Raw genomic sequence first — 13,940 nt, forward strand, 5'->3', positions numbered from 1 at the left:
GTCTTTTAATTCTTTACCACTTGCTAAACTGCTTCCTTCTTTTTGTACTTCCCAAGAGCATTGGCAGGGTTCCGGCTCACGACCCTCTCTGTTCCTGGCTGTTTCCTTTAGCTGGTTGCAAACTTTCCCTGGGGGCTGGCTCATTCATGATATCTTGCACCATATTCCATGGGACAGCCTATGGATACTTGAAGATAGTTATCTCATTCCCTCTCAGTCTTTCCCATCTCTCCTAAGTGTTCCTCATATGGCTTGGTATACCTCCTCTGCACGCATTGCACCATCTGCTGGCAGGAATTTCAAAAAGCCAGCTCTCTTCCCTCCATTCCTCCTCTCCACCACTGCACCTCTCTCCTCTCCTCCTTTCTTACAAAAATATGCTTTCTTGTAACTTGACCCCTCTGGTTTGGATCCTACCCTCCAGAGCAGGAGAACACAAGCTTGCTCCATCTTCCAGTGTGGAGCCTGTGTGGTGTACTGGGAGCCAGTGTGGTGTAGTGGTTAAGAGCAATAGATTTGTAATCTGGGGAACCCGGTTCACGTCTCCGCTCCTCCACATGCAGCTGCTGGGTGACCTTGGGCTAGTCACACTTCTCTGAAGTCTGTCAGCCTCACTCACCTCACAGAGTGTTTGTTGTGGGGGAGGAAGGGAAAGGAGAATGTTAGCCACTTTGAGACTCCTTCGGCTAGTGATAAAGTGGGATATCAAATCCAAACAACTACTACTACTACTACTACTCTTCTTCTTCTTCTTCTTCTTCTTCTTCTTCTTCTTCTTCTTCTTCTTCTTCTTCTTCTTCCATTAGACAGCTCTTAAGATACCTGAAAATGGCTATTACATCTCCTCTCAAGTCTTCTCTCATCCTGACTGTAGGGAGGCAGCCATGGGGTGGGAACATGGTTACCTAAAAAAAATCTGGTTTAATTACCTGCCATGGTTCCACATTCTGAAATGCCGATTTTCGTCCTACTTCCAATCTTCTATGCATGGATTTGAATTTGAATATAGCATTCAGAGCATGTGCCACAGCATAGATAGCATTGTAGACATTGTAGCTGTGGCCAGTCATTTTCATTTCAAACAAACCTCCAGGAAGACTCTCCAGATTCTCTTCCCCAGTGCAGGTTTTATTATCCTCTCCTTCCCACTCCTTGGACGTTGTTAGCAAACAGTCAAAAGCCTGTTCCCAGAAGTCTTGAATAAAGCCATCTCTTTTGAACCACAAAGGTCTTACCATCTGAAGGAACTTTTGGAAACCCTCAGGCTGATTTGAGTGAACTGTGAAAGATATGGACCCATGGAAGGTTTGTAAATCCCAAATCTTTTGAATAGAGTGTGATGCAAAATCCCAGTGAGATGTAACAATCCAGACTTTTCCAAGAGGTGGCAATTCCATGAATGGTGCTACAAAGAACAACATTCTCAAAACCTGAAAGGATGGCGGTTCTCCATATACAAAAAATACATTGGCTTTCTCCTTGAAGACAGTTACATAGTGTTCTATGCGTTGTGAAACATATTCTATCATCTCATCCACATAATTCCATTTTGGTATTCTCATGATGAAGGCATAACAGATGCCGTTTTCATCAAGCATTGGGACCATTGTCAGCAAAAACCTGTCCCCATTGTCATCATCCACAGCCAATAGTCCAATCCATGTCCATCCAAAATGTTTGAGTAACTGCACAACCCCGATGTGCTGTTGGGCTTCATTTGGGACCATCTGGTACAAAAAGGGGTATAAAGTGTTGGCATGTTGTATTGGCAAAAATGATCCATAAGTGAGCTGAAATAAAATGCACAAGTATTCTTCACATGGTCTTCTCTGTTTTGCCACCAAACCATTTAGCCACTATCACGTCACCCCCAGAAGTTTATATACAATAGAACAAATGTTCCAGAGCATGACCAGACCCGTCTCTGGCAGTCAGAGCTGAAACAGGGAATTGGTGAGCTGAGCCAGAAGGTTGGAAAGGAAAGATCTCAGTACAGAGCTGTTAACTTAGGTAGTGTCCAGAGCAGACAGAGAAGATTACATCTACAATAAGAGCATCCACCATCTCCTGAAACACTTTTTTTGCATCTGGATTTTTGTCATGCTCCGGGGTAGACGCTTCCCTGCCTTCCTCGCTTGATACTGCCTTCTGGTAGCAAGGAGATTTGGCTTCCCACAGATTTGGCTACAGTAGGAATAGGGCTCCCTGCTATGTCTCTGCTCATTTAGTGCCCACAGTTTTCATTATGCTGGTTTGGTTCATGTAGCTACTTCAGTCTGGCCCTTAGTGGGTACGATGGCCATGGATGTTGTTGAGCTATATGTCACCTATCATAGCTGCGACGATGGTATGGGCTTTAAAATGGAAAGTTACTTTTCTTATTTCCTGGAAAGAAGGGTTTGATGAAGTTTTGGTATTTGATAAGAATGGCCAAAAAATACATTTTATTTAAACTCAAAAGTGGCAATTAATATAGAAATAGATGCTGGGAAAACTGGAGGTCCTTTATACAATATTGCCATGGAAAGAATTATCTCGTGCAAAACCAACTTCAAGTACATTTTTAATTTTTTTCTGAATAAATATTATACTTACATTTACTTATGTAACATTGTGATACAAAGTTATTTTGAGGGTAGTTTTGCTGATTGTTGAAAATAATTCTTAAAGAAATAAGATTTTTTTTTAAAAAAAGTATTAAAATTTCTTCTCTAACTTTGTTTTTTAATGCCAGTGCAGGGAACAGAATAATAATAAAAAACCCATCACTTAAATATGCTAGAAATGGCGCAGATAGTTCCAATATACAACAATCATCTTGGATAGGATGGGAACTGCAAACACGGTGAGAGTGAGCTGAGCAGAGCTATGAGGTTCACGTCAAAGATTGAAAAACCTGAAGAGAACTCTGGAGTGAGAAGTTTATAGAAAGATCAGTACTGAAGACTGTTCACAAGCTCTTGCCTGTGAGTCATGAGATCGGCTTCTGCAAAAAAAAAATGTGCAACTTCCTCAAACCTCCCTCTTCTGATTGATTTTAAGAAATTTTCCATCTCTAGCTGCCACTATCCAACTTTAGGTCCATGAGACAAAAGGGGAAATAGGGGAATATGACAAGGCTTTAATATTGGGAAGGAGGCAATTAGTGGGCCAAGTGAGTCATTGATGTGAAGAGGGACTTGAAGTGGCTTGAGGACTATTGCTGATTCCTCCAGATATTTGGTTGTCCTGGGTTTCTCTACAGGGCCCCACATCTTTCCCTCAGAAGAGTTCTCCCCAGCCTCTGTGTCCCACAGCATCCTGAGAGTTCCCAGCTCTGGAGTAAATCATGGATAAAAATGTTGAACCACATCTGGAGAGTGACAAAGCCCTGAGTCACTTCACTGCAAATTTATCTGAAGTCTGATTTACCTCTATGATCAGCCCAGTTTCCAAAGAGCTGTGAATAAACCTGGTAGTATTATCACTTGGACTGCATTTAACCAGTTGGCTATCCAAAATATCACAGGCCATGTTTTTGAAATCATGATATTGTGCCACAACTCTGAACTATCTTTACTTGCATGCACACAGCTTACCTGTGGAGTCTTGTAGATGGCTGAAATGACGGCCACGTTGGCAGAGATTTCAGAGATGCATCCTCCAACGAGAGCTATCAGGTTGTTGTGGTTGTGACACTTGAAGTTGGGGACAAAGCGATGCTGTGCAGAAAAGAGGCTGAGGGTGGCCTTATAGGTCATCTTTGCAGTGTAGTAGCTATTGAGGGTGTGAAATCCCAGAGAGAGATTCGATAAAATGTTGGGATTTTCATTGATCTCTTGGACAGCAAATGCTAAGGCCAGGATGTGCTGGTAGTTCTTTGGCACTGAACTGTAATAAAAGTAGTAGATGACACAAATACTGAGAGAAGCAAGAAAAATATGTGTGTCCTCTTCATCTCTCAGCTCATCTTTCAGTTATTACAAACAATAAATAAGATAAAATTGCATCAAGTAAGAAGGGATTATTTATTATCTGCATATAGCAAGGTAACTGAAGAGCGTCCCCCACTTAGTGATGAAATCAGAGAAGACAGGAAGTGAGAGGTACAACTGGAAGTCTATATATTTGCAAACAGTGTAATACAATATGTCTTATGACCAATTTAAAAATTACATGCACACACACCCCATAATATATTACCTCTACATATTTAAATGCACCAGAAGAGGCATCCAGAGAATATTTCCAAATGCTCCTCTCATACACATACTATCATCAGATTTGATTGTGGGTCCAATGTATTGTATATTGTATTATGCATATTGTCTTATTTAGATGATGTTAGCCGCTCTGAGCCTGGCTTTGGCTGGGGAGAGCGGGATACAAATAAAAATGTATTATTATTATTTATTAATGTATTTGGAGTAGGCTGAAGGAAGGGCAGGAAGAAATCAAGAGGAAGGATGGAATAGGGTGGTATACCTAGACCAAAATAATATGAAATGAAAATTTAAAAGACCAGGTGACTGAAAGACAATGGGATGGGATACAGATGAAGGCCAAGGATGGTAGGGAACAAAGAGTAAGAAGAAGTAGTGTGGAGAAAAACAAATACATGCAAATTCCTCCACCTAGAGTCACAAATAGCCCAGTGGAAGTACTGAAGATCCTTACACTTCAATGGCACTTGTGTGAGAAAACTCACTAATGCTTTGTGTTAACTGTATAATGCGGAAGGCTAAATAGATATGAATAAGCTTCTGACACAACACTTTTCTCACTCCAAAAATGAACCCTTTTCCTTAAAGACATATTCCCAGTAATTATATTCTGAACATACGTTGCAACAAGTGTGTGTGTGTGTGTTTATGCGAGACAGAGAGAGAGAGAGAGAGAGAGAGAGAGAGAGAGAGAGAGAGAGAGAGAGACTTACATTGGCTCATCAATCACAATCTGTGTCGGCTGTTCCATGAAAGAGAGGAGATTGTAGAGCAAGAAGACCTGAGAAACAATTTCACTGATGACCAGGTCTCCCGGCAGGTAAAACTCATGAGGAATAGGGAGGGGATCGTCACGTATGCTGCAATTCATGGAATATGCCTGGCAAACACTATGACACAGCAGCACAAGCAGCAATATCACAACCAGCAGGATCCTTCTGTGAAAAGGGTCTTCCCACGAAAAGCAGCTTTGCATGTTTCCCGCTGCAGAATTGTATGTGGCTTTGATCAGGACTGATTTCAGCAGGAGCTAGCTTTCATGAAAATAATCTGGATCAAATCATTTTTCTGTTGACTTTATTCTTTAGTGGTGAGTGGTATAAAAATACCTCATATACAGCTAAAGTTATCAATGACCTGATGTGAAAGCAGGCAGAAAGGGTCAAACTTTGCAAATCAGTTTGTGCAAAGGAACAGAAATAATGCCAAATTAGGATTTCAAATAAAATCTGGGAAGTGGAAGATACAGCAGACAAAGAGAAATGCATTAACATGTGAAGCAGGAATGATGATTAACAAATGATACAAAATCTTGCCTATCTCTTGTTCTAAAATAATATGAGGCTTTTGTAACTTCTTTCAGAAACTGATGGTTGATGTGCTTAAGATCCCTGGAAGAACTTTTTGTTGTCAGTCGGATGGAAACCAGCAATTCTGGTAATGATAGGGGTGACTATTCCCCAGGATGCCCCTTGTTTTTGAAGTTGCATTTTTATTGAAACTGTGAGGACTCCACCCACTTCACCTCCCTGGAGTCCTACAACTCATATTTTCTCTTTTGAAGAGTAGTTAGGAATATGTGACACTTAGCTCAGTAGGTCCAAGCTGCCTCTGCTCAAGTTAGAGTAAATTTATCTACATATTCCTGATATTGGGCATTGCCCTGAATTTTTTCATTTTTGCTATAATGTGAAAGTCCAAATTTTAACGTAGAATCACAATCTGGGAAATGGTTTTTATTTAGGAGCTAGCAGTTGTAAATAAATCAGGACATCAGTAGACATGGATTAAACATTTGCAAAGAGCAACAAAAAGGATAATTTTAAAAGGGGAAATAGTCTGTAAGCTTGGTTGTGTAATGTATAAAGCGGTTGGGTGTCTAAAATCTCTGTGCAGTATATCACAAGTTTAATTGTTTAGTAGTTGGAAAATTGGGTAAAGGGATCTGGAATGTAAGATGATTTGGTTTATTTAAAGAACGAGAAGAGGGGGTGGAGGGAGGTCCAGGGATGGGGTGGTGGTGGTAATAATGTTTTCTTTTGGTTATTTTTTAAAATGTTAATGGGAAATGTGTGGGGTAATTTGGTATTGATACAATGTGGCATATATTGGATTTTTGTTATTGAAAACTAATAAAAAATTATTTTACAAAAAAAAAAAGGTCTGGGGCCCAAACATTTTAGAATCTATATTTTGACCATATTCAGATATCTGGAAAGAGGTTCATCAGCTGGATTTTCAAAACCCATTAAAAAATATCTTCAGGACCTACAAAACTCAATACAGTGACAAGTGATGGCTCTATTAGTTTTTCAGTCTACATTATTTCTCTACTTTGCTACTCCAAATCCTCTGGGAGGTCATAGGAGAGCATGCATATGCTGGGGGAACAAGAATGACTTCCCTAGAAAACTCTTTCTCTGAGACTGAAGTCTACCTATCAAGACCTTCTGATGGGTCCCTGACTGTGAGAAGTGAGGTTACAGAGAAGCAGGCAGAGGGCCTTCTTGGCAGTGGCGCCCGCCCTGTGGAACACCCTCCCATCAGATGTCAAGGAGATAACAAGTACCTGACTTTTAGAAGGCAACTGAAATCAGCCCTGTTAAGGGATGTTTTTTAAGGTTGATGTTTCATTGTATTTCTTGGGAGCTGCCCAGTATGGCTGAGGCAACTCATTTAGATGGAGGGCATTGATGATGATTATGATGAAACAAGGAAGCCATTCAGACTGGTGTTTCATTGTAGGGGTATTTTGTGACACGTTCTTAATGTACTGGTGCATTGTTTGCATTTTTATTCTGCTTCAGTGTGGTCTGTGATACTTTGCCTGTTCAACTACATTATTGCAGTAGGGCAAGCAAAAGCAGGACACAAATATACCAAGTATAGATAGGTAGCCGTGTTGGTCTGCCATAGTCAAAACAAAATAAAAAAATTCCTTCCAGTAGCACCTTAAAGACCAACTAAGTTAGTTCTAGGTATGAGCTTTCGTGTGCATGCACATGGTATCTGAAGAAGTGTGCATGCACATGAAAGCTCATACCTAGAACTAACTTAGTTGGTCTTTAAGGTGCTACTGGAAGTAATTTTTTTATTTTGTTTTTACAAATATACCAAAGCATTTATGGTATAATAAGTTGCAGAAAATTATGTGTTATGTGACTGGAAGTGAAACTATGACCACCTGAAAGATTTTGTGGACATGATGAACATGTTGAACATTGCCAGGGGTTCAGGAGCAGAGACACAGGAGATGGAGCAAATGGAGAGCGAGGAGGAGGAATCCGAGGGGGGTGTAGGCAGTGACAGTGGTCAGAGAGATTCCATGAGTCTCTCCAGCGAATCGGAAGATTCACAGAAAGGAGCGCCGATGGCCAGGGCAAGGGGGGTGCCAAGGGGGAAACCCCAGAAGGAAGGGGCCAGCGGGGACTCCCAGAGCAGCAGTTGGAAATCAGGACCAGCTTCCCCACCAGAGCGCAGTGGGGGGGAGGAGTCCCAGGCATCGGGACCAGTGTTCTCACCACCAGAGAGAGGAGATGAGTCAGGATTGACCACGCCTCCATCGGAGAGCGGGGAAACGGTCAAGAGGAAAGTCACAGGCTGGGCGCGCGCGCCAAGTTCAAATGTACAGGCGAGCGGCACAGCAGGTAGCCCGGATAGGGAGCCAGGTCCTAAAGCCTGCCGGAAGGAAGGGCAAGACTCAGGGGGGTCAGCGTCAGAAGAGTCCAGGAAGGAGGAAACCCCAGGGGGCAGAAGGACCCAGAGGAGGAAGGAACAGCGCAGGAGGTGGAGCCGGGCTAGGATCTTAAACTGGTGCGGAAGGGATAGTGACTCAGAGGGGACTTCGCCGATCTAGAGTCAAGACGTAGGGCTGCACGCTCTGGGGTTTGAAATGGAAACTAAACTTCAATAAAGACTTTTGTACATTACATCAACCGGGCGTTGGTCCTCTGTGAGCTGGGACCTAGAGGCAGCTCTGACAAACATGTTCATGAACATGATCAAGATGTTGAGAGGGGGCCTATAAATATGAATACAATAGAGAGGAAACATTGTCAGGATTTACAATCTCCCTCTCACACCAAGAGAAGGCAGGCTGGCAGTTTTATAATGTACAGATTTATTTGTTTTTAAACACTGGAGTTCAGTCTGAGCACACAGCTCAATATTCCTCAATAGATGGGTCAGTTGAGCCCACTGGAGGGTGGGGTCTTTTATAACAGGATTTATGCCATCGGCTGCCCCTCCTTCTGTAGACTTGACGCCAAGCCTGGACTCTGTTCAGCTTCCTAGTACAAGGAGACTCAGGAGCAGCTTGCCCCTCCTTCCCTGAGAGAGTGTCTGAGAAACGTGACCCCTCTGCCTGCCTTACACTGTCCTGAAAATTTACGACCTGTATTCCAGGACAGGAGGGGCTCATTTCACTCTCCGCATGTAAAGAAAGAAAGCTTCTGTCTCTTTTTGCCTGCAACTCCCCATAGTCGTCGGAGCCCTTGCTGTCACTCTGGGAAGGAACATTCCTGACACAGATGAAAAACAAATTTATCAAAGATCAAGATACTTCTCAATTTAAGAAGGATATTGTCAGGGAACTGCCATCGGAGGGACAGGTGGTGGACAGGCTCCAGGAGAATAGGAGAGAATCTGCAGCAGAGGAAGGAACCAGCAGGGGGAGTGCAGGAGTCACAGCGGAGGGGAGGCTCTGGGATACTTCTAGTGAGAATAGCGAAGAGGTAACAAAACCCCCATTAGGAACTCCCACCCTTCGCCGGAAACTGTCACGCAGAGAGTCACGAAGGCGCATGTCCGTCAAACAGCTTTTATGTTGGCGTAAATTCCGTAGACGCCCACTGTCAGATTCTACCAGCGACTGACGGAGTCATGCTTTGGGGGCTCCGTTAGTGCCTCGGTTTGGATGACCAGCCAAACCCCAGAGGGATCAAGCTTTTACGCACAAGCAGCTCACTATCCCATCATAGCAATCTGACAGTCTTTGAAAGCAGCTTGTGCAAGCAGAGGGCATCATGAGCGAACCAGCCGGAACCGGAGGAGCTGGAGCAGGTCCAAGCCTGGAAGAAAGGTACAGGGCGTTGGAGGTCCAGCTGGCGCTGCAAACGGCGAGGCTCGAGGAGAGGAGGGCTCAAGATGCGGATAAAGGGAAAACCACCCCACTTGCCAGACGGGTGCCTGGATTGGTGCAGAAATTTGGGGGGGATCCCAGGAACTATCAAGCCTTTAGGACAGAGATGCAATATGCTCTCAATCTACTGTTTGATGACTTCCCCGATGAGAACTCTAGAGTGGCGTACGTGATTGGCCATCTAGAGGGAGGGGCGAAGGACTGGGTTCGGCCCCTGATGGCAGCCAATAATGAAATCTTAAAGGACACTATGAAGTTTTTTCGCGCCATGGACTTGATGTTTTCCAGCGAGATCGAGCAGGGGGTGGTGCGCAGACAGTTAATGGCGTGTAAACAGGGGAGCCGATCTGTACGTGAGTACTGGACTGAGTTCACCATGCTGATTCATAGACTAGGGTGGGACCTTGCTAGTGAACCTATTCAAATGCTGTTTGAAGAAGGTCTCTCTCCGGCAGTGAAAGATGAACTTTCCCGGGCGCCTAGGGCGGAGTCTATGGATCAGCTGACTAAATCAGCGCTGTCCATAGGAGCACGCCAGGAGGCTAGAGCTATGGAAAAGCGGGAAGGAAAGGGGGAACGTTGGAAGGACTTCCGCATTCCAGAGATTCCGGAGCAGCCTTTCCCGCCAGCAGAGCCGATGGAACTTGGAACAGCGCGCGCGCGCGCAGTTTCAAACACCAGTGAAGGGCGGAAGAAGGAGGGAAAGAGCGGCAAGAGATGCTATCTCTGCCAACAGCCAGGTCACTTTGCCAGAGTCTGTCCGCAAAGGAAGGAATGGCAAGGGATGGCGGGAACTGTTGGGGGGAAGGAGGAAGAAGAAATCACGGAGCAAGTAAAAGCCAACGCCTGGTTGCCAACATCAGGGCACAGCAGCCAGGCCAGGGAGTAGTGAATGTGCCCACGCCGGAACCTCCAAGACCAGCGCTTGTGATAGAGGTGTTGCTGGAACTGGCAAACGGACACCCACTGAAGATAAAAGCGCTATTGGATTCAGGTAGCTCATGTAATTTCATGAGTAAGGAGTTTGCAGCTGAACACCAGATACAGACTATCCCATTAAGTAAGCCTTTGCAGGTTACCACGATTGATGGGAGGGAGCTGTTGGGAGGAGAAGTGAACCAACAAACTGTACCAATGATAATGAGGGTGGCAAGACACACAGAACTGATAGCGTTTAACGTAGCCACCTTGGGAGGAGCTCCTATTATCTTGGGAATGAGCTGGCTGGCACTACACGATCCGCTAGTAGGCTGGCATCAGAGAGTGGTTTCCTTTGGATCAGCACATTGCCTAGAACACTGCAAGGAGGGAGAGGCTCAGGCAGGGGCCAGGGCCACTCTAGCAGGGATGGAAGTGATAGACAAGGGGAGGGTGCCACCACAATACGCTGACTTGATTGACGTATTCAGCGAAAAAGAAGCAGATAAACTGCCCCCGCACAGACCCTTTGACTGTCAAATTAACTTACTCCCAGGAGCACAATTGCCAGTGGGCAAGCTGTATGCAATGTCAGACAGTGAGATGCAGGAGTTAAGGGAGTTCATTGACAAGAACCTCAAGCGAGGTTTCATCAGAGAGTCATGAGCGGTGGGGGGCAGCCCAGTGTTCTTTGTGGACAAAAGAAACACGGGCAGGCCCAGGCTTGTATGTGATTTCAGGGCCCTAAATGCAGTGTCAGAACCAGTGACTTTCCCTATGCCTAGAATTGATGACATTCTAACACGGGTGAGAAAAGGGAAAATTTTTACCAAGCTGGACCTTAGGGGGGCATATAACTTGATACGTGTGAGAAAGGGGGATGAGTGGAAGACCACTATGTTCACCCCCTTGGGGGCTTTTGAGTACCGGGTTATGCCTTTCGGATTACAAGCGGGCTCCGCCTGCTTTCAATCATTCATGAATCACGTCCTGGGGCCACTGCTCTACAAGAACTGCGTAGCGTTCTTAGATGACGTCCTGGTGTACTCAGAGAATGAGGAGCAGCATGTGCGAGATGTAAGAGAGGTACTGAGCAAGCTGCGAGAAAACCGGCTGTGGGTGAAACTGGAGAAGTGTCAGTTTCATACCAGGGAGGTGGAATTCCTGGGGTACCGGTTGTCTGACAAGGGATTGGCCATGGATCCCAGCAAGGTTCAAGCGGTACTGGAATGGAAAACACCAAAGACCAAGAAGGACGTGCAAAGGTTCCTGGGCTTTGGAAACTTCTATAGGAAGTTCATCAAAAACTTTGCCCATTTAACAGCGCCCATCACGGATTGTCTTAGTAGCAAAAAGAAATTTGTTTGGACGGAAGAAGCGCAGCGGGCGTTCGAACGTTTAAAGCAGGCGTTTGCGTCGGAAGAGCAACTTTTGCACGTGGATCTACAACAACCAATGAGAGTGGAGACTGACGCGTCAGACCGAGCGGTGGGGGCCGTTCTTCTCCAGCCGGGAAAAGATACGTCTGAATGGAGACCGTGTGCATTCTTCTCGCGGAAGTTGAACAAATCCGAGAGGAACTACACAGTATACGACCGAGAACTGCTCGCCATTCATGAAGCATTCCGGAAATGGCGGCACTTGCTGATTGGGGCGCAGCACAAGGTTCAAGTCCGAACTGACCACAAAAATCTGGAATACTGGAGAACAGCCCGAGTGCTGAACCAGAGACAAGTGCGATGGGCCCAGGAGTTCTCCAAATTCCACTTTGAGATTCGTTACGTGCCCGGCTCCGAGAACGTGAGGGCGGACGCTCTTTCCAGGAAACCTGAGTACTTAGAGGGGGAGGGAGCGCCTGAGGCAAGGCATGTAATCCCTGAAGACCGCTGGGTGTGTGGGGCGGCATTGGTGGGGCAGAGGAAACTGATAGAGGGTACTGAGAACGATGAATACGCCCAAGAGAAACTCAGAGAGCTCAGGAGGACAGAGGAGAACACAGGGGGGTTTGAAGAAAAGAACGGGGCATTGTATTACAAAGGGGCACTGTACATACCCGATGGGGAACTGAGGGGCAGAGTACTCAAGCAGTTGCATGACAGCCCCACAGCGGGACATTTTGGACAGCACAAAACCATGTGGTTGGTTACCAGGGAGTTTTGGTGGCCCAAGGTGAGGGAGGACGTACGGGAATATGTCAGGGGTTGCGACAGGTGCCAGCGAGCGAAAGGAGAGAGGGTGGCGCCAGCGGGGCTATTACAACCCTTACCCACGCCAGAAAGGCCATGGGAGGCAGTATCCATAGATTTTATGACGGACCTGCCAAAATCCAAAGGCAAAACAGCTGTCATGGTGGTGGTAGATCTATTAACCAAGATGTGTCATTTTATAGCTTGTTCACATGCGGTCACAGCGGAGGAAACCGCCAAGTTGTTTGTAGAACATATTTTTAGGTTGCATGGCGCCCCCTTGAGGGTTTTGAGCGACAGAGGGAAACAATTTACTTCCAGGTTCTGGAGGAAACTTATGAGCTTACTGCACGTAGAACTCAATTTCTCAACTGCCCGGCACCCAGAAACAAATGGGCAAGCGGAAAGGGCAAACGGGATTTTACAACAATACCTGAGGTGTTATGTAAAAGACAGAGAAAATGATTGGGTGGATAAGTTACCTCTAGCAGAATTTGCCTACAACAACGCGGAGAACGTGTCCACAGGGATGAGTCCCTTTCTGGCAAATTATGGGTGTCACCCCCGGGCATTCCCAGGAGAGGGAGGGGAGAGGTGGAGCGTGCCGGCGGCGGAATATTTTTTTGAAGAGATGGAAGCGATCCACCGTCAGCTTCAACTTAACTTAGAGAAAGCCAAGGAAGAATATAAGAAGCAAGCAGACAGAAATAGGAGGGAAGGTGAAACTATAAGGGTGGGAGACCGGGTGTGGTTATCCACCCAAGGACTACCGTTCAAGGGCGGGAGTAAGAAATTGAGACCCAAAAGATTGGGACCCTTTGAGGTCATACAGCAGGTCAACCCAGTAGCATTCAAACTCAGGCTGCCCAGTCACATGAAATTACACCCAGTATTTCACAGGTCATTACTGTCGCCGTACCGAGAGGGACGTGAGTGGGGGGAGCGTGAGAGAGAGGCCACCCAAACGCCCGTGATAGAAGAGAGAGAGCGCGACATGAACGTGGCAGGAATCATTGATTCCAGGTGGAAGGGGAATCAGGTGGAATATCTGGTAGAATGGGAGGGGGAAGTAGAGTCGGAAAACACTTGGGTACCAGCAGAGGTAGTCAATGACGAGGTCTTAATAGAAACATTTCATCAGCGTTTCCCAAGAAAACCGCAACCCGTAGCACGATTTAGAAGGGAACACTTTGGGACCACCGATGAGGAAGGAGAGTTTGAAGGGTTCCCAGAGTCAGGGGTGGGTGAGGAAGCCGACTCCAACGAAGAAGAGGAAGACGGGGAGAGAGACGGTACGCCGTGGCTAGAAGTGTTTGAATCCTCGGATGACGAGGAGAGTTCCTTCAGGGGCTTTCCGCCCTCACCGCCAGTGGGAGAGGAGGCGGGAGGGGGTGAAGGGGGCCCTGGGGGGGAGGTGGATGTCAGGGAACTGCCATCGGAGGGACAGGTGGTGGACAGGCTCCAGGAGAATAGGAGAGAATCTGCAGCAGAGGA

General features: G+C 46.0%; 1 protein-coding gene across 1 annotated transcript in view; it reads right to left on the reverse strand.

Moving 5' to 3' along the window:
- The window catches only part of LOC310837097 (vomeronasal type-2 receptor 116-like), a gene marked incomplete at both ends in the record, with an annotated part of 14,480 nt that extends 9,407 nt beyond the window's left edge, over positions 1–5,073 (reverse strand). Inside the window, 2 exons of the mRNA XM_083723162.1 lie at positions 3,579–3,870; positions 4,916–5,073. Coding sequence (XP_083579288.1) covers positions 3,579–3,870; positions 4,916–5,073 — 450 coding nt within the window. The remainder of the gene's footprint in view (positions 1–3,578; positions 3,871–4,915) is intronic.
- Positions 5,074–13,940: the final 8,867 nt, after the last annotated feature.

The sequence above is a fragment of the Podarcis gaigeae genome (genome assembly GCF_964106915.1).
Source record: "Podarcis gaigeae genome assembly, chromosome: Z".
NCBI lineage: Eukaryota > Metazoa > Chordata > Lepidosauria > Squamata > Lacertidae > Podarcis > Podarcis gaigeae.